We start from the raw sequence: 21,682 nt of genomic DNA on the forward strand, positions 1-21,682 counted from the left end.
CGCAAAACGTTTACTAACAAAGTACTTTTGCAGGGAAATTGAACTATTTTCCTTTAGCAGGACAACATAGATTTGCTTCAAAATGATTTAGATATTTCAGTGAAAGAAAGCAATCCTGAAATGTATGTGGCCATGGTTATTCCTACTGATTGTAAGATCTAATTGAAATGACATATCTGATCTGAGTATGACAAAAGGTTTCACTGGTTCAATTAGTTCAACCAAACCAATTAATTTTAGATTTAGGCCAAATGCAACTACAGGAAAGAGAGCAGTTCTTAAGTTCTGTTCTTAGTTCTGCTATGTTCAACCTAGCTGTTTATGCAGGGTTTAAGATGGAAAATAGCACCCAGGTAAATCAACTAAAATGCACAGAGCCAGTGTGAGCACTTCTATAAAAAAGAGAGTTTGGGCAGTTTTTTAGGTGCATATTAATACAATGCCAGGGTCCAGTCAAAGTCCAGACCTCATCCTGCATGAATGCCCAAAAAACGTCAATGAACTCAAGTCATGTTGTGAATAACAGTGGAACAGAATTGCCCCACATGGATATGAAAGATTGATGCAAATAGTTGTTGTGTTGCTTCAACCGTAAAATAACTAATACCTAATCCCCAACCAGAGCCAGACATGATATCAGGCTCACCCAGCAGCTCTGAGTTCTCACCGAATGAAAGAAGAAGAGCGTGGGAAGCGCTTCATCCCCTAAACCTCTACATTGCTTCATGCCCTCAGCAGCGCCGAGAGGGGGTCCAAGGCGGGCACCGAACTTATAACGGTCCTGTCCTGCAGCGCGTGACTGTCCCGCTGATATCACGGACCGCGGCGACCGCATAAAGCGTCAAACCCGCAACATAAACGCTGACATAGACGTTCTCCGTTTTCAAAATAAAAGACTCACACACAATGAAACGGGATTCCACAGATGACTTCATTATGGTCCTTCCGACTTCTATTTATCAGTAATATTTACAACTGTCATTATTATTATTAAGCAATGATATGCCAAGAGTAGCTTAACATGTTATATACCGTTCGGAATATTTTAAATCAGAAACAATGGAGAAGAGAACATAAAACTTGCATAACCTATCATGAAAAATGTAGTAATTTAAAAAGACCATCAGGCCTGAAAATGCGTTCCCTACTAATGTAAAAAACAGGCTCAATTAGTTTGTTAGCTTACTTTTTCACTGTACACACAGCATAAAATCGTAGCAGATTACGAGGGACAAATAAAACAGAAATTTAACAAAGTGTTCTGGTCTATTCCAACACATGAACATGCTAGTATCTAAACCATTGTAGGTCTGGATGTATGTTTTTCTGTCCTTGTCCTGATGTAAGGTGAGCATCAGCCCGTCTCAGTTCCTTTATTCAACTCCCAGGATATCTCAGAAAAGATTGTTTTCTTCACAAACGTTTCTGGTTTCAAATAGCTGGATACTTCAGCATTTGAATCCACGTTTCAGCGCCAAGAATTTATTTTGAAAGCAACTAACGGATGTGTCACATGTGTCTGAATCAAGTCGAATTTACGACAACACCTTGCCAACTCCCACTACTTGACAGAGGAGCAGTCGGCGGAGACTCACCAGTCGGAGTTGATTGTTCATTGGAGACGAAGCGCGCGAGACTCATCATCTCTTGAGAGAAGCGGAGGAGCCGCGTTCACCTCTCCTCGTGCGCACTTTCCAGTCTTCCAGTCAGCTGCACGTGCAGGAGGAGATGAGCGTATTTTGGACTGTTTGAGCAGAAGCGCGGAGCCGAGCTGGATGTATAGGAGGACAAGTTGCTGGCTGTGGCAGCGGCGCAGCGCGAGCACACTTTCAGTAAAGTCGCGAGGAGTGTTTCGGACACGGCTGTGTGGGTGTTTAGAGTCTGCTCTGAGAACGGCAGAAGCTGACAACAGTTCGGTGGATTTTTCTAAAGTTTCCTGCTGAATAAAGGTTGTTTTTCTTCTCATGAAAGCCGGTTTACATTTGGAACCTGAAGGCTGAGTTTTTGACAAAATTGAAATATTCAGGTAAGAAGTATTATTATTATTATTATTATTATTATTATTATGCAGTTTTGCAAGTTAGACAATGAAACAGTGTCTTACTTCCTTGTACTGGGCTTATGACAGGTTGGAGCTCAGTGTCTCAGAGGTGTATAAGTGGCCCTGCGCAATTCCAATTCCAACTTGAATTTACTGGATCAGAGCCGCACAAATGGCGCAAAGGCAGCGGCTCGTTTTACTCGCAGTTTATGCGTATTTTGCGCGTCGTTATAGACTCATCTCCATGGTTTGGACGAGTTTCTTGTTTTGGGTGTTTGCCGGCTGAAAAATTGGTGAAGGTTAAAGAAAACCCATTTGAGGACATTTACTGTTTTGTGTTAATTTGAGTTAAAAGCATGCTTTCTTGAACAATTTCGAAAAATAACCTAAAAGTCGCGTTTAGTTCTAGACAAAATCAAGAAATCGCACGAACCACGGACGCAGGAACATGGGAATGTGGGTGAAGTTTAATTACGCACGTTTGGACTCCAAAAAGAAATCTTTAATTATCTTTACATGCCTTAAAGATTAGTTCAAATTCCATTCACGATAAATAAACAATATCCCTGTAAAAAATGACAGTAATAATTTCCAGAAATATTAAACACCATGACATCCTCCGCTGGGTGGGTGGGTGAAGCTGATTTCTCCTCTCTGCAGCGGTGACGTCTTCCCCGGCTTGAGGAGGAGCCCCCTCCCTTATATTCTCTGATGTTCCTCAAACTAATCTAAAGTTTCTCCAGAAAGCACCAATTTCCCCCATGTTTCCATCTCTTTGATGTGAGGCTTCTCTCCCCACAGCAGCACACACACTGATAAAACAATGTGTTGGAATTTAACCAATAAAACTGCTGCATTCATTTGATTTGGGTAGATTTTAGGCAATATTTTGAGTTTAACAGCTCTTTGTGTTGCATTTTGCATTTTAATACATTTTTATCAACATTTTTGGGAAAACTTTCCATGTTTCACAGCAAAAAAGATACTAGATACTCATCTAAATTAGTTAAATTCTCACCGTTAGGATCATTCTTCTCATCTGGTTTGTAATTTCATGTTAAATAATAGCAAACAAGATTGTGTCGGTCATTAGGGTATAAAATGCTGCTGAAACAGTGACAAACGTATTCAATCCATTACCTTTTCTTTGGTAACCACAGCTAAGATGTGCCGTTCATAGGCAACAACTGCCTCAGGGTGAGGAGGCTCAGTTTGAAATCAAGTTTTACTTTAGGATTTGCTCTTTGACTAAGCTATCTAAACTCAATACAAACTGAAACATCTGCTTCAACACAGAAACTTTCTAAACCACAAGTTATTTGACAGTTCTTAACTTGTACTAAGTTGATATATTTATTCTTAATACAACCAATGTGAACATATCAACCTTACTCTTTGGCTAATCTTCCACTGAACCAACATCTACAGTTAAATTCTAATCTGGATTTCTTAACATAACTAAGTAAATGTTGTTAGAACCATTACTGAACATTATCTTTACAAACCAAAATGCTTGATTTAAATGTAAATAATTTAAAGAACTAAAATTCAATACACTTAAAAAATCCTTTTTGCAGTGTAAGCTTCTTGCTATGGGACTCAGTTGGTGATTCTGACCACTGAGCAAATCAAAACTGCAGAAAAATGACAGAAATATGGGTGCCCATATGAGACGGAGAAGCTGCAGCTGGAAAACGAGCAGATAAAAAATAGTTTAGCTAATGCTGTAAATGAATTGCACATATTGACCCGAGGAATACTGCCTGACAGTTTGCTCAGACACATTTCGCTTCCAAATGAGAAAATAATTGCCTCTTTTTATTACTCAAATTGCTTTGAAATTGTCATTAAGCTTGTAGTTTTGGTGCCTCCTTGTTTCTTCCTTTCATTTATCAGTTAGATGGCCTCGACTTTTCTTATTCTTATTATTATTATTAGAGAAAAGGCTGAGTTCTGTCATGAACTCTGATTTTGCACACTATAATCAAGAGGTTTTCCGAAACATTTTCATTTTTTGTCCCATTTGAACCACAAACTTCAAAGTATTTTTTGGGGGATTTTATGTAAGAGAGCAATTCAAAGTAGCAAATAAAATAATGAAGTGGAAGGAAAATAATACATGATTTTCAAAGTTTTTTTGCAAATAAAAATCTGAAAAGTATGTAGTGCATTTGGATTCTTGTCCTTTGCAAAACAGCTCAAGCTCAGTCAGATTGGATGGATAGCTTCTGTAAACAGCAGGTTTTAAGTCTTGTCACAGGGTTTCAATTGGATTTAGGTTTGGACTTTGGGTAGGCCATTTTGAACGAATGAATGTCAATTCCGTTGTAGCATTGGCTGTATGTTTAGGGCTATTTTGACTTGCAGGGGGAAAGGGAACCTCTGCCCCAGTCTCGTGTCTTTTGCAGCTTATAACAGATGTCTTCAAGCACTTCCAGCTCCATTCATCTTCCGATCAACTCTCTCCTTGCCATAGTAAAGCATCCCCACAGCATAATGCTGTCTCTACCATTTTTCATTAATATTTCAGGGTGAGTTTTCCTCGACATATTGAGTTTTGCATGTTGGCCGCAAAGTTCAGTTTTGGTCTCATGTGACCAGACGCCTTCATCCACAGGTTTACCCTAAATGGCTTGTTTCAAACCTCTCCTAAATCCATATTCATGTGAAATTTGAATCAAACACTGTCTGTGGGGGGCAGCAAATTCATAGGAGTGTTAAGTGCATATTAGAATTGGTCAACATCCTACTTGTTCTGTGCTTCCAGGTTAGGGTAAGTTTCGGGTGTGTGAACATGTAAAGGAGTGTCAGCCAGAGGTGAGTTTGAGTCTCCTCAGTCGGTGGTCTCTCTGCAGCTTGAGGTAGAAAGCTACCCTGCCTCTCATTTGATCAATATCTCTTTTCACTTAATGCTGCAGCTCTGATGTGAGGTTGGAGCAGTGAGGTGACAAGAAATGAAGAATGGTGTGCATTATAGAAAGAAATGTAGGATGAAACAGGCATGATGTGAGGGTGAGTTGCGTCTGACTCTTTCTTTTCTGTCCGGCTACCCCTAAAAACCTTTATGGTCCTTTTTCACTCCAAAGTGAGTCGACCACTCTTCAGCTGATGATTCTACAGCCTAATTATTGAATTTTACTCCTGCTCTGGAGAAGTGTAACTGGCTGGGATTGATCCTAACTGAAGAGGGGGGGGGGGGGGGGGGGGGGGGGGGTAACGGGGATCTGAACTGTGCTAGGAGCTCCTTTTTCTGCCCCTGAGCTTCAACAGTGTGAAAATTGTTCTGCATGATTAATGTTCATGTTTTATTCACAGCTTTGGTTCTGTTTTCTTTTCATGCTTTAAGAAAATATTAACATAAAAACACCTTTGCGCTTTTGAACTTCTCACTGAGACCCGGTTTGGGTTCTTCTTTTTTTATGATTTAATGAGTTTATTGAGTTTATCAATAGAGATGCACCGATCAGGTTTTTTCCCGTCCAGTACAGATTTCTGATTTTTATTGACATCCAAATTTGACTGATTCAGATATTTTTTTCTAAGGACTCCATATTTCATGTGCTGCACGTTCTTTAAAAGAGGCAGCCGTTTTAAATCCAACACATGCATCTATGAATTCAGTAAATAAAAAAAGAAAATCTGTTTTAACGGTATTTATTCTGTTGATGATCAGAGCTGAGCAAGGATAAACCAGCCCTTTGTCCAGTTAATTGGTGCATTACTATTTATCTCTCAATGTTTGTTAAATAGACCCTCTTTTGTCAGAAATCTCTTAAATGACACACTCCTCTTACAGGGAATGATCATTTGTCTCAGTTTAATGCTGTCTGTCATACTGCAACACTTGGCTTCTCCTCAGTGTCTTCGTCTAAACTACCTGTCAGACACATGATTAGTCAATCAGAGCTGTTATTGTCTCCCAGTTTCTTCTCACATGGCTGAGAGGCCGTCATGCAACTTGTCCAAACAGATCTCCACTCTGACAAGAGCCATCTCTGAAGTCATGTCAAAGTCAGCTCGAATGTAAAAAAAACAAAAAAAAAAACTAAAATTATTCTATTTTTATTATTTTTGCTGTGTGGATGTTTCTGTGCTTGCCAAAGCAAACAAAAAGCTGCGATTTAGATGGGCCTTTAATGAGCGCCTGGAGTACGGCGGTCTTATCGCGCTGTATAAACAAACCACAACAGCATACAGACGTCCCTGTCTGTAAGACACCGAGGATGGGCTTACAGAGAAGAAGAACTCCCTGTAGCAAGTGTAGAGAATATGAAAGGCTGCAGGATGTGGAAGCATGAAAGGTGCAGTTAGATGTACTTGGTGTATGCGAGTGTGTGTGTGTGTCTTGTGACGTGGTCTAAATTGGTGTTTTCTGTGCAGAAAACTGATAAGGTGCAACCAAAGTCTCACAGTTTGTGCTGAGTAAGGAATGTGTCACACATCCTCCAAAGGGAAAGAAAAACAGCACGGTTAGGAGGAAAGACACAACCTTTTCTGGACTGTGCGTCTGGAGAGAACCCACCTCTGTGTGTGCGATTGAAATCCACGCTAAAATGTTGCTGTGTGTCTTCATTGTTTGTTTTTTTTTCTGGGATCGGGCTACTTTTAGCAGTGCTTCGAAGAAATTATGGTATCAATTGCTTACAAGGTCTGTGCAAAAGCAATTCAAGTGCATTGTAAAAGTAATCACACACCTTTAACTTTTCCACAATTCTCCATGTTAAAACCAAAAACTTTAGTGTATTTTGTTGGGAGTACACAAAACCCTGTACTGAGGAAAACAGTACAGGGTTTTCTTGCATGCATTTCTGTTCAGCCCTTCTGAGTCAATACTTTGTAGAACTACCTTTTACTGCCATCTGAGCTGGAACTCTTTTAGGATGTCTACCCGCTTTGCACATCTAGAGACTAAAATCTTTGCCCATTCTTTGCAAAAATAGCTGAAGCTCAGTCAGATGGGATGGACAGTGTCTATAACCATCAATTATCAATATTTGCCTGATTCTCAATTGGATTTAGGCCTGGACTTTGACTGGGACATTCTAAAACACAAATATCGTTTAACCAAAGCATTTCAATGCAGCTCTGGCTGTAATATTTGTTGTTGTCCTGCTGGTGTTGAACCTTCACCCCAGCCTCAGGTTTTTTGCAGCTTTTAACAGGTTTTCTTTCAGGATTGTCCTGTACTGTGATCCACTCATCATCCTGTCACCTCCACCTAGATTCCCTGTTCCTGTCAAAAAACAGCATTTTCACAGCATTATGTTGTCACCACCATGTTTCACAGCGGGGGCACACATAGCATATTGCATGTATTCTTTTTGTCACTCTTCATAACGTGACAAATTTTAAGGGTTATGATCACTTTTGCAAAGCTCTGAAGCTGTGATGTAGAGCTTATAAGCACAAAAACCTAAATAACTTACAGGCTGAGTTGTTTCAGCAATTTGATCCTTTCTTCATCAAAACCCATCAAGACAGAAGTGCGGTGGGTGAAAATAAGAACACCCCTCAACTAAAAAAAACTAAAAGATGACAAACAAGTGCTGGTGGCTGCTTATGCTGTATTCCATCCAGCTATGAAATCCAGCCTTGGTAATGTCATCAAACTAACCGTTTCAAGTTTGAAAACCAGTGGGTACTGCTAATAGATGTGCTCAGTGAACAATCTAGCTACCATTAGCAAAATAATATGTAATAAGTGTTGTACTGTGTAGTTATGTATGTGTATTAAATGAGATGCATATCAACAGTTTCTTACAGCAGCTAATTTTATGTTTTTTATGGAAGAAGGCCATATTGGATTTTGAGGCTGTGGGTTGGTGAATAAACTCTTTACCTCTTGGAAATTCAATTTAAGATGATCTTTCTGTTCATTTTTTCCCATCTTGAAACTTGGGAATCTACTGAGTAAAAACGGAACACATATGTAAATCATGCAGATTAACACAACAAACTGTTGTTTGTTCCAGTTGCACCACTGTTTTCTGTAACTTGGTATTTACTCAGGTGCGACTTGTAGGTATGGGTACCGAATTCGGTACTTTTATATGTACCGACCGAATTCCGTCGGTACTACCGAGTACTGATTCACGTAAAATTGAACAGTACCATGTTTCGTTACCTAAACACATCATTGTGATACTGAGGGAGTGGAAGAGTGATTTTCCACGCCGGACATGAACACAGCATTGCACGCACAAGAGCGTAATGACGTCAGTAGCCGCTGGTACCGTCAACAAAGCATGATTGATAGAAGGTGCTCGAAAGTATGGCTCCACTTTTCAAAATGTGGTGCAGATTACGCTCACTGCAATAATTGTGATGTAATGTGCAAGACCAGCGGCAGGAATACTTCTAATCTGAGGAAGCACCTGCAGCGTTTCCCGACCGCTATTCAAGGGGGGTTTAAATGTATCACGTTGTGAAGGATTTCTGTCCCTACGTCCCTAATCCTACATTTCTCACCTGGTAACAATGCTACATCGTCGCTACTTTCTATGGCCAAACTAGGCAAAAGCTTAACGAAGACACACTCCTCATACTCTGTGTCACCAACGCTGACGCTGGCACACTGAGTTACGTGCGCTCGCACACAGGTGAACACAAGCTCCTGACAGCAGACAGAAAAACATGCCGCTAAAACCTAGAAACCATCCAAAGATATCTGTGGTTTTAAAAAGTGCCAAATTTAGTTTTGACGGCAGCACATCCTCTCCTGCGAGCAGCAGCAGGGCTAACTCTTCTATTGGTACATATGGCGAAGGTAGAAGTACATAAAATAGACCAAGTGTTTCATGCCCTGCTCTTGACATGCAGCTGAAGTCCAGTCACCACCGAATAAACGTTTTTGACCCGGCTTGGCTGTTGGAGGTAACATTTATCCCCCTGGATCTATAAGACTGAGCTTGGTAATTAAATACATGATAGTTAGAGAAAAGAAAGAGAGAATGGAAAGAAATGAAAGAAGGATGGAAAGAGACAGAAACAGATAAAAGATGAAAAAGGTACAGCAAGATGGAGAGATAGTTAAAGATAAGGAAAAAAAGATAGATTTAGTCATAATATATAAATACAGAGTGACCAATTAATGCCTAGGAGGCATGTCTTTGGAAGGAAGCCAGAGTACCCAGTGAGAACCCACGCATGCATGGGGAGAACATGCAAACTCCATGCAGAAAGACCCCTGGATGGGAATCAAACCCAGGACCTTCTTGCTGCAAGGCAACAGTGCTACCAACTGCGCCACCTGCAGCCCCATGCCTGCTAGGCGTTAGGTGGTCACTCTACATTGCCCTTAAGTGTATGAATGAGTGTGTGTGTGGTTGTTTGTGTGTTGCCCTGCGATGGACTGGCGACCTGTCCAGGGTGTACCCTGCCTCTCACCCATAGACTGCTGGAGATAGGCACCAGCTCCCTCGTGACCCACTGCGGAATAAGTGGTAGAAAATGACTGATTGACTGATATAAATACAGGAGGTAAAAGATTTCAGAGGTTTTTTTCCCGTAAGAATGTTGTGTCGAATATGTAGACAGCTAAAACAGGCTGCAGTCAGAGGAAACCATGGGCCCAGACATTTAAATATTCTTCTGAGTGTGTGTGTGTGTGTGTGTGTGTGTGTGTGTGTGTGTGTGTGTGTGTGTACACTGACCTGGTTAAGTACAAGATTTTTTTCAAGGCTGCAGAGACAATTTTCGTCAGCCTCAGATCTACAGCTACAACTCCTGCATTCAGCACCGTTAGCTCGCCTGCATTCGTTAGCGACTCGTCGTCTGCAGCCAGCAACATGGCTGAGTTTTAATGTGTGCATTACACGGCGTAGTCAGTTAAGGGTTTTAATGTTGAAGAAATGTTTGAAATATCTGAGATGTTACAATACAAACAGCTGGGTGTTGTTTTGATATATTTATTAAAGTTTATATATTGAGAAATAAATATGTTAAATTGAACTTTTTTCAGATTTTATTATTAAATTAATTAACATTTATTACCACATAAACACACACAAAAGTACCGAAAACTGGTACCGTTGAGTACCGGTATCGATTCCCAGGTACTGAGTATCGGTACCGTATCGGCTCAAATGTGAACGCCCATCCCTGGCGACTTGGTATAAAACATTTGAAAATAGCTAGTCTAAAGCCTTCTAACTGACGGGACATCCATTAAAGTTAAAGCTGCCAGTCGGGGTAAGAGTGTGTGCCTTGGACAGTTTGTACTTTGCTTTTTTTGGGCACTTTACTCAGAGCACTCGGTACATTCCAGCCTCTCCCAGCTTAGGCAAACAGAGGGCAAAGCTCTTCATCATCTCGCTCTGTACCTGCCGTGTCTCTGCCTCCCTCCTGCTACGCACACTTAACTCATACTCATTTCTAAACTTGGGTATTCCTGCTGGAGGAGCAGTACATTTGCATCAGTCAGCTGCCAGACCAAGCAAGGGAATTTCCTAAGCAGGAGTGAGCCCTGTGAAAGGTTATTTAGTTCTAAAAATACTACTGCTACTATTCAATTATTGTTGTTTAAAGAGTACTTAATAAACTTGTATTGTAGACTTGGGATTTGCCAAACAGGTATTTTTGGGAGCAGAATCTTAGTTAACCCACCTTAGCAGTCAGGTGTGCTGAGAGAGTTTCTGTGCAAAACAGCGAAGAGAGATTTCCACCCTAATCTTTAAAATCTGTGTGGAATGTCATGTCAAAATATTTGATTATGTCCAAAGCCCAAGGCGTTTCTTCTTTTGGTTCAGGTTGATGTTGATTTCTCTCACAGTGAACACCCAGAAGATTCTATAACTTGTTCTCTCCAAACTGATTTATTTTCTGACTTCATGTTTGTTGTTTTAAAGGTTGGAGGCAGGGAGTTGTTGGACCCTTTGTCTTTTTGCGGCGTCTGTGGCCGCTGTTCAGCAGGACGGCATGCAGATGGTGGAGGATGGTGCCTGAGTCGGAGTCGGTCCTTGCTGATCTGCGTCGGACCTCTCTGTCCAGAGAAATGACGGCTCTGTGGTGCTCACTCTGGCTTTCCCTCCTGCTGCCTCTCTGTGTCTCGCCGGCCAGACTGCCCACTGCTCAGCCCACAGGTAGGACGCTGTTTCCCACCCTGACTCCTCTTTACTTCTTTTTCCCGTTTATAATACTGATACAACTGCTCAAACACTTCTGGTAAAAGGAACACTGAAAAAATTTCTTTCTTGATAAGTCTATTGTCAGGATGGCAAACACTGGTAATACAATGACTTGCAAAAGTGTTCATACCACTTGAACATTTCAATCATTTTTCATTCAGTGTAAAATTCTGTGTAATTTATTTATCCCCACAGTGTAACACGGTGGTAGCAGCATCTTGCTGGGGGGATGTTTTCATTAGTAGGGATGGGAAAGCTGGTCAAGTTAAAGCTTCCACAAACCTCTGGAGGGACTGAAGCATCTTCATTCAAACCAGAACTGAACTATTTGGCCTAGATGAAATAGGTTTGTTGCAGCAGAAAAGTAATTTAGCACAACACCCTGAATACAACATCCGCACTGTGAAATATGGTGGTGGCAGCATCATGCTGTGGGTATGAAGCCCTACACAAACAATCATTGCCCACTTGTTAAATAGCCTGGAATGACCCCATCAAAATCCAGATGTAAATCCAATTAAGAAAAGGTGACAAAACTTGGAACATTGCTGTTTACAAAGCCTCTCCATCTTCAAAAAAGAAGGGGCATGTACAAAATTGAGGAAACCATTTCCACGTACTGCTTTGTGCTGGTCCATTCTTTAAAATCCTTATAATACATAGTTTGAGAAAATAGTGAAAAAAAAGGGAGAAAAAATCAAGAGGTGTGAATACTTCTGTGAGGCATTGAATGATATCTTCGGGGTTTGGATTGTTACAACACTTTATGTGAAGCTCCAGTTGGCTTCATGTGCATAATATTTTCATGCAGGCAACATCTCATTGCTGCAGTCACGTGCTGTGTTTGTCACCTCAAATAAAAGAAGTGTTTTATAAGATATTTTTTGTTTATGTAAATGTGCTCTTTTTGATTTTTTTTCCCCTCTTTACAAGGAGGATTTAATTGGACTTTTCTTGGTTTGCTGAGCTTAGTGTGATTTTTCCCTCTTTGTTCTTGAGGCAGAGACATGCCCAAAGATCAATCCAAAGTAAACGTCAACTGTGTTTTCTTTAATCTCTTCATATTGCGTAAAAAAAACCCAAACAGGGCATGGTAATCTTTTTTCTAAGGCGTTAGCCAAGAGTTATTTTTTTCCTCCCCCATTTTTTTTCAAAAGCCAGTTGAAACAATCTTTTGACTCACTTTACATGCTTTAAGAAAGATGAGGAGCTGTGGGTTTTCTGGAGAGGATCCATATGTGTTGTGCAAGGCAGGTTTTTCTCACTTGTTCATGTGTGTGTAAGAACATGTCAGACTATCTTCCAGATAACACAACTCACAGGAGGCATATAGATTGCAACGCATACGCTTTCATAATGTTCATGTGTGATTTTAGAGTCAAAAACCTGAAAAACTCAGCTTTGGAAGGACATTTCTTAAATGTGACGTCATCTAAAGAATCCTGTCACTACAACTCACTTACGGACTGAACAGAGTGAAAAAGCTGCCTGAGGCGTCTACCCTCCTTCGTGTTGAACCCCAAAGATACGATAGAGTTGTTGTGATTCTGTGCATCTGATTGTCCCTGCTGGGAGCCCTCATGGCGTATCACGTTTAGCATGATCCCAGAAGCTCAGGCCGTGCTTTTGTTTTTGCTTTTTTTAACCGTTTCATATACTTGCAGAAATGCTGCGGAGACACACGACTCTGAGGAGAAGACTGTTTCACGTCTCTGCTCCTTTTACACATGATTATGTGATGGTTCACTTGATGTGAAATGGTTGGAGAGGGTTTTATCTCACTATCGTTAGTGTGTGTGTTGTTAATTACTTTCACCTTTGCTGAAATAACAGACATAACCTGCATCAAAAATGTGAACCCACACATACAGTAAAATAGACTGATTTATATCCCCATATAGCTCTGAATATACAAGCAATAGAACTTAAAGGGGCCTTTTTATGGAGATACTGCAGTGTGGCAAGAAAGGTCAAGGTTATATATTTGTCTCAGAGAAACCACATAAGAATTTTACTTATGAAAGTGCAGAAATAAGCAATTTTTACAACAATACTGTTTAAATGTCATGTTTAATGTTTAAAGTGCCTTCCAAAATTATTTAGACACCTTACAGTTTGGTGTCAGTCCTCATAATTAGAGATGCACCAATTAGAATTTTGTTGCTGTTTTCTGATATCCAGAGTTTGTAAAGCTTTGACCTGATCTGTCTTAACAACTAGAAGAAGAAGATATAGGAACATAATTTAAAATGCGTCATGCATGTGAGAGAGCAGTCGCTGTAAACCTGGGTTTTAACAATACAGACAAAATAAGTTGACATTTTTAACTGTTTTTGGTGCCTTACATTAATGATTAGTGCAGTTAGTGTGGCTAGCATTAATAAAACAGCAGTATGAGTCTGTATTCCCTAAAGAATGTAGAGCCTTACCTGAACTCAACATTTACATACCCAACACATTCCATAACAGATGCTGAAACCTCTACACATCTAATCTTCCTGTTATCTGCTGAAAGTTCTGCGTTCTTTCACAGCTTGAAATACAGTTTTCTTTGGAATATCTTTCATCCATGTGCTTCCTCTGACTTAATTTTTCATACAGCACTGAAAATAGCTAACTTGGAATCTTCTTAACTCGGTGAAGTGTGACCTGGAATGCTTATTATGTTGCGTTCACTGATAGGAAAAAGATTGGGCTTTTGAGTTTGCTATTGGCTGACCACAAGAAGAAAAACTGCTCATTCTGGTCACCAGCTGATTTCTTGGGGTATCGATGCTTAAAATGATACTTGCTATGAATCTACTGAAAATATTTAAAACATCAACATTTAAAAAAGAGCGCTTCATTCACTTTACTAAAACTGGTATTCATGGTCACTTTCAGAATAAACTTTATCATCCAGCTGTAGCATTGGTGCACTTTTCTCCATGTCATGGAGAGACTGGGATTCCCCCGTGCCTACTAGGCATGTCCGGCCTGTGGCCCGTCTCCCCTTCGGCATTCTGACCCCGAGCAGAGTTCCCCATGTCCACAGATGGATGAGCAGTGGGGGTAAAAATCGTTTACTGGCAGATGGCATGATTTCCCCTCAGCCACAACAGCACAGAGCTGTGAAGTTGCTCCTTAGGTTTGTGCTTTCTGTCTGCGACTGTGTGTGTGTGTGTGTTCCTGTCTTGGCATCACAGTGAGAACCATTTTCCCGATTTCACCATCAAATTGAGGACCGTTTGTACCAAAGTGAGGACATTTTGCTGGTCCTCACAACCTATTTTGCTAACGGTTAGGTTTAGGACTAAGGTGTGAATTGAGTTTAGGGTTAGGCATGCACTGGTAATGGTTAGGTTTAGGGTTATTGTCAGGGTTAGGTCATAGAAAGGGTTGAAAATGACTGAAAATCAATGGAAGTCAATGGGAGTCAACAGATGGTCCTCAGTACATATAGCAAAACAAGAGTGTGTGTGTGTGTGTGTGTGTTACAGTATAAGCGTGAGTGTGTGTGTGAGAAGGTTGAAGGTAGATTGATATGTATATGTATATGCCTGTGTGTCAGAAACAGTAAACAGAAGGTGCTGAGAACTAAAATGCCCTTGACAGCTTACATGCTGTCAGTCGTAACCTAAAGATAAGTTTAATAATATCCTGCAAATTCGTCCTTGTTTTAGCTTGTTTATATTCACCCATGTACAGGTGATATACTGCCTGACAAAGGGAGCTTTGCCAGGGGTGAAACTGCTATTTCTGCCTAAAAAACGTAATGGTTGCCTTTCTCTTATGGAAGATTTTAAATATAAGACCTATAATTATTTAGATGGAGGGTTTATTCCACTGAAGGCCCTGAAAGCATGTAATTTCATTTATAAAAAAACTCACCCAAAGAACAGAACTGCCCATTAAAAAATGATCATGGAATGAGTTTTAAAAGGGCTTCTAGAGTAATTTCCAGACCTATTCCCTGCTTTTTATGTGTGCATTAGTAAAGCAAGGCGGTTCTGTGGTCTGTCTGTGACTGAGTGTGGCGTGCAGTCCCTTGTTTCCATTAAGTCTGCTCCGTTGTTTATTTCTCCAAAGGCTGGTGGCATTCCCAATGATGGAAAAGGATTTTGGAAAGCTGGGTTAACTGATGTGAGAGACTAGTGACGAAGAACAGAGGCTGTATGCATGCGTGGGTCATTCTTCCAACTTCACTCACTGACCCCACACACACACACACACACACGCACACAAACACACACACACACACCTCCTGCTGATGGCTTTTTGGGGCTGTCATGTGACAAAATGTCACATGACAGCCCCAAACCATGATGTACTTCATTTGCATTTTTCTGACAGATCAGCGCACAGTAGTCTGTAATTGTAAAATGTAAGGAAAATGAAATACATCAGTGTGAGTTAATACTTAGTTAATATGTTGTAGATGCACCTTCTGCTACAATTGTAGTTGGAAGCTTTTTAGGGTACGTTTCTACCAACTAGATCTTGCCCATTCTTGTTTGTGGTAGGTGCTGGAAGGTTAACCTCCACACCAGTTTCAACTTTAACAGTTTTCCTTTCAGGATTGCCCTGCATTTGGCTCCATCCCCCTTTCATCTAGGACAAGCTTGTGAAGATGTGAAATTTCAATATTAGTATTCCTGGTCCATTGACAATGTCGGTAACTTTTAATCCAGCTTTTGTTCACTATTCTCTTTGTTTTCAGTGATCACAATGTCCCCACTATTCTCCCTGAATTTTCTGATCTTTTTCACTAGGATATATATAAATGTTACCATGGAGAACCATGCAAGAGGCCAACAATCTTATTGGCTAAAAAAGTTTTATTGGGTTAAACCTAAAATATTGAAATCTTACCAATCACATGGTGTTTTGTGATTGCGATATTGTGCATATTGATATTACCATGCTTGTGATTTAGTGTGAATCTGCAGCTTATCCAATGTTACCAAGAGCCTCTTGGTTGTTTCTCTGATTGATGCTTTCTTTGCCTTTTCTGTCAGTTGAGTGCTGATCTCTTGTTAGCTTAGCAGCTGTTGTTTTATTACTCAACTCTGGTGGAATCTTTACCACGATATCACTGAGTCTTTGCTGTAGTTGTACTCTAACAAACCTCAGAGACCAGAACAGAACCCTATTCTTTAGGTGACTTATGAAGGTAGTTGGTTGCACTCGATTTTATTTAGTGGTATTAGAGTGCAGAGAGGTGAATAGCTCAGGCGTAGATGTGTATGAGATCAGTGACCCCTCTAAGCACAGTTAATGTCAGCAGGGGTTGCTTGGGTCAACAAGAAATTTGTTTACACACACCCTCACATGCACACACTGCCAATCCCCCTGCTGTTATTGTCTCAAACCCTTTAACTCTTCCTCTTTGTCTAATTTTATTTTCCTGCATACTTATTCTGCTCTGTCCTGCGCATGAATATGCATGCTCTTGCCAGTTGAAAGCCTCCCCTGCCCTTGTAAAGTCTTTGATGATCACAGTGTTTTCTTGTTGGTGTGTGTCTGTGTGTCTGAGTGTGTGGGGGCCTCAGAATAGCTGACAGGTTAGGCAGAAAGTAGTTTTGCTGAAGGCCTTCAATGAAAACATGATTCTACCCTTTAGGCCACAACTGGAGAAAGATTTGATGGATTTTTCAATGAACTTGTTCTAAGACATCTGTAGCATAGAATTAGACAAAGCTTGAGAGAAACAGTAGCTTTTTAAATGAGTTGCTTGAATGATCTTGCTGGTCTTGCATAAAGATGCAACTCAACCCAAAGCCACCAGGTACTGGTCTTCTTTTGTAGGGCCCTGTTGGCTACATGAAGTAAACCATTTCTGATTTACAGTACTACTTGAGTGACTGTTCCAGACAAGAGATTTGAACGTGTCCAGAGATTTTTGGACCAAGAAGTGTAATGAAACCAAAACTGTGCATGTTTTTGTGACATTTTTAGTTTTTGTAGAGCAAAATTAGTGTAACAAGTTTGATCAGAACTATTTCAAAACCAACAAATAATTCTTTTAGTAAGGGAAACAGTTGTAGCCTTTATGTAGCCAGCTGAACAGCAGTGTGGAGGAGGGAATTTGGGAAAGGCGGCTCTGCGCTCTTCTATGGAACTGTCTGAAAACAAAAGTTGACAGGGAATATCTCTCAGGAATTTAATCTCACCAAGTCTCCATTTAGCAGAAAACATTGAAAAAGATTTAATTTTGGCTTTATGGGATTCTTCTTCCCATCCAGTATACACGTGGTGGATTGTTTTCCAGAATATCATCATACATGTGTTTTAAAGTACCATGTAATCATCTCATTATGTGCTCCATGTGTGGGCTTAAAAAGAGCTATTAGAAATCACGCAGTTCATCACAATAGGCTTAACGTTGCTCAGTTTCAGTAAAAAGACGTTGCTTTTTCAGTCCCTCGGTGATGAACATTTCCCTGGCAACGTTATCAGGAAATCTTTTGGCAAGCGTGGGAAGCATACAGGTCAAACAAGCTTTAGAGAACGCTGATTTCTCGAACAATGACTGCTTTGTGTTGACTCTGTGATGCAAGTAATCCAGCAGGCACTTAAGACACTTTTCAGAAGGAATTAAACACTGAACCCTTCTCCCATTTAATAGAGGATCACAGAGGAAAGGTTCTTGAAAACACCTATAAGTCAGGTATTATAATATTGTTATGCAGTAGTTTTATGTAGAATGTGTTATGTTTTTATACAGTAAAATCTAAAAGAACATTGTCTTATCATACTAATTATTCACCAATTAACTGAATCATAATTGGAAAAACCTTTTTCTTAGCAAAGCACTACTATATAATCCCACACTGCATCTGAAAAAAGGATGTGAAAAAGCATTTGTTCCCTTCTAGAATTGTTCTGGTTTTGTTTTTGTTATCACCTTTAAAAGTTTCAGATCCATCAAATAAATTTGTTCATGAGACAAAGATAACCTGAGCAAATAAAACTGTAGCTTTCCATGATTGTTTAATTTATTAGGGACAAAATAAAAACATATTTAAACCAGACTATGAAAGTCCTATAAAATGTAAACACCCCATTGTTACATCATCTCCAAGGCTTCAGGATTATGATGAACCACAATGAGAGACAGTATCCACCAATGTGAAAACATAGAAAAGTGGTGAGCCCTCCCAGACATGGCCAGCCTACCATAATTAGAGCACATCAACAACTCATCAATGAGATCAAAATCAACATCTAGAGCAATGCAGGCCTCACATGCTTCAGTTTAGGTCAGTGTTCATGATTCTCACGTTAGTCTAAAACCATGTCAATAATCCCCAAGACTTTTGGGAAAATATGCTATCGACAGATGAGACAGAAGTGAAAGTTTTGGGAAAATGTGTGTCCAATTACATCTGGTAGCTTCAAATATCATGCAGAGAGTCAAACGTGGTGGTCGAAAGCAGAAGGTATAGGGCTGCTCTGCTGCTGGATGAGTTGAATGACTTGGGGTAATTGATGGAACCCAAAATAATGTTCTGATGGAGAATGTCCAGTCATCAGTTTATTACCTTAAGCTTAGGATCACTTGGGTTATGCAGCAAGAAGTCCACCTAGAAATGGCTCAACAACAACAAAAAAAACTAAATGAAAGTTTAGATTTGGTCAAAGTCCGGACTTCAATCTGATTGAGCTGCTGTGGTATAACCTTAAACAGGCATTGAAAACTCTTTAAGGTGTCTAACATAAAACAATTTAGCAAAGAAGAGTGGACCACAATTCCTACAAAGTGATGTTAAAGACTTGCTGCCATATGCCTGTTATCATAAACGCTCTATTGCAGTTGTTGCCAACGGGAATGACACAACCAGTTATTAGGTTTAGGGGGCCATTACTTTTTCACATAGGGCCGGGATGCTTTGGATAGCTTAGCACTAAGCTGAATCATTCTTAAATGCTCATTCACAAACCTGCTTTATGGTCCAGGATGGTGATAGACTTTGTTGATTCTTGTAGTTTTTTCAAGTAGAAAATCATTGCATAGGAGTATGTGGTTTAAATGTCCACTTACGCAAACCTTCTTTATTAAATGTGAGCTGGCAGCTGCAGATCAGCAGGTCCCTTTCAGCCAATGGGCCTCATACAGGCCCTGTCTGCTGTTCTCACCTGTCTATGTATTACTATACCTCATTAATGCCCTTTGAAATCTGCTCTACAAGCTATTCCACGAATTATGGATGAAAAGACAGGTCTATCTGTTTGCTCCACAATTGTCTTACCCCTGCCATCGTCATGTTCCTGGTTTTTGTGTGTGTATTTATCTCTAGTTTTTGTGCACATATATAAGGTCATATTGAATAAGAAACACATTGTAAGCCCTAAATTGTGCCAGGAATCTGCTTACTTTCTCTTTTTTGATATGTTTGGAAGTTTCTATCAGCGTTCAAGCTCCTCTCATAGCTGCATGTACTGTGTTGCAGTGTAATTATGTCTTTGAGGCATATACACACATTCTCTGTTTCATACACACCTGTACATGCCCTCTGCTCTACCCCTGGCTGCGGTTCAGGGCAGTTCTTGGCCTGCAGGCTGACAGTAGTGTTGACATACAGCAGGTTTTTAATTACAAAGTCCCCCCTTAAGGCAGTTGTTGAGATACTTAACAGATCAAGCAGACAACATGGGGAACAGAAGGTCTCGTTGTGAATGGGAACATCAGCCTTCTTTTTCTTTTTAGCAGCGGAAACTGCAGTATCGCTGTTTCAGTTTTGTCTTTTATTAAAACTTATCTTTCTTCTCACCCTCTGTTCATCATTATTTGCATCTGTCATCTAGATTTACTGCAGCCATTTAGATTTACTGCAGCCATTTATTGAGCTGCATGTTTTCAACGAATCACCGGAATGGATTTGTAGATGCAAAATGCAGCCGATATACCTTGTGCATGTCTAAACCTGTTTGAGACTGCGTGTTTTCATGCGTTGAGCTGCATTAAATTGAAATGTTTCATTTCCAGATAGATAAGGTGTCGTGCAGTGGTTTCATTCTGTTAGAGAGATCCACATCTCATCCACAGACAGCCAGATAGGGAGAAGTAGGCAAGGCAAACTCTCTCTTACTGCACTTTCATTGTGGGAATCAGTTTAAAGGGAACACTTTTGTGAAACTTAGATCATTGGACAACTCCAGATTTGTTGCACAAAATACCAAATTCTACTTTATTGTGTTAAATAACCCGATTTGGTAATTCCCCCACCTTTGCAACACATTGAGCTTGGTATGAATGATCTAGGTCTGGAACAGAGTCCAGGCTTTAGGAAAGCCTGGTCTAGGTCATCATTCTATGAAAATCTCATACTGGCTAATGCCCAGTGTAAACATTGGTCGCATAGACATCCATCAGTACTACAGAAGGCCATCTAATCTTGAATACGCTGATTATTTGGACACTATGACTGTCTCCCTTGGCCACTCAGAGCTGTAACAGTTGCAGGTTAACGTTAAGCATCCATCCCGCCTTTGTCTTTACACTGAGACAGCAAGAAGGCGTCTCAGGCCCAGCGTGAAAGGGTGTTGTGAAAATGAGTTACAGAGGATCTTTTTGTCATATGTGGAGTTTTTTGTTGCGGAACAAAGTGCAGATGCAGGCAAGGAGACGGCATGGTGAGCAGAACGATGATTTATTTCAGGCCAGACTTAGGCAAAACTCAAAGCAGGCAAGCAGGATGCGACAAATACATCTAGGTGTCCAGGTCAGAACAAAGTACTAAACAAAGTAGCTAGACGTAGCGAAGGTAACACCAAGGGAGACGAAGAGACAAATGACAAACCAGCAAAGAACAAAGAAACTAGACTAACTAATATACAGAGGGTAACAAAGGGCAGGTAATCAAAGGAACTAGGAACAGGTGAAACTAATGCATAGACTAAAACATGGGCGAAGGGACTAATTAACAATAAAGAGACACAGACATAAACAAAACTATTGACCAAGATCAATAAAACATAGAATCAAGAATAAACATGAACTAAAGGAAACAGAAACTGGAGGTAACACAACAACCTAAAATCTAAGGACTTACCAAAATAGAAACCATAAGGAAACCCTGACTAGAAAAATAAACAAACCTAAACAAACACTGACTGAACCAAACAGGGAAATGAAGCAGAGGATGTGAGGACTTAAATACAAACCCACATGTAAACAATAACTAAAGCTGACCTAACAGGAGGGAGAACTAGAACTATAGAAACTAAACTAGAGAATACAAGGAAGACAAGGGAGCTAGAATGACAACAAATAAAATAATTATAATCTTAAGAAAACCATAACACGTAATAGGAACTAATGAAACTAGACAAAACCCAAACTAAATGAGAAGTCGAAAACACAAGACCACAACAAAGTCCAAAAATGTCCATACCCTGACACTTTTTCTTTGTGTTTGTCTGTTATTCTGACCCCTCACCAGGACGACTGCTGTGCTCTATTTACATTTCTGTGAATGAAGACTTAGAGCCAGTAGACAAGGGTTACAGTATGTGTCAGAGGGTGAGGGAGAGA

The 21,682-nt window shown here is 40.2% G+C and overlaps 1 protein-coding gene across 6 annotated transcripts in view; it reads left to right on the plus strand.

The window, feature by feature from the left end:
* The first annotated feature begins 1,587 nt into the window (after positions 1 to 1,587).
* fgfr3 (fibroblast growth factor receptor 3) overlaps positions 1,588 to 21,682 on the plus strand; it is an 82,351-nt gene continuing 62,256 nt past the window's right edge. For all 6 annotated transcript variants that reach the window (XM_047344724.1, XM_047344723.1, XM_047344725.1 and 3 more), the window contains exons 1-2: positions 1,588 to 2,026; positions 10,888 to 11,121. In XM_047344724.1, the coding sequence (XP_047200680.1) occupies positions 10,974 to 11,121 (148 nt within the window). In that variant the 5' untranslated portion in view covers positions 1,588 to 2,026; positions 10,888 to 10,973. The remainder of the gene's footprint in view (positions 2,027 to 10,887; positions 11,122 to 21,682) is intronic.

This window comes from Girardinichthys multiradiatus, chromosome 19, assembly GCF_021462225.1.
Source record: "Girardinichthys multiradiatus isolate DD_20200921_A chromosome 19, DD_fGirMul_XY1, whole genome shotgun sequence".
Classification (NCBI taxonomy): Eukaryota; Metazoa; Chordata; class Actinopteri; order Cyprinodontiformes; family Goodeidae; genus Girardinichthys; species Girardinichthys multiradiatus.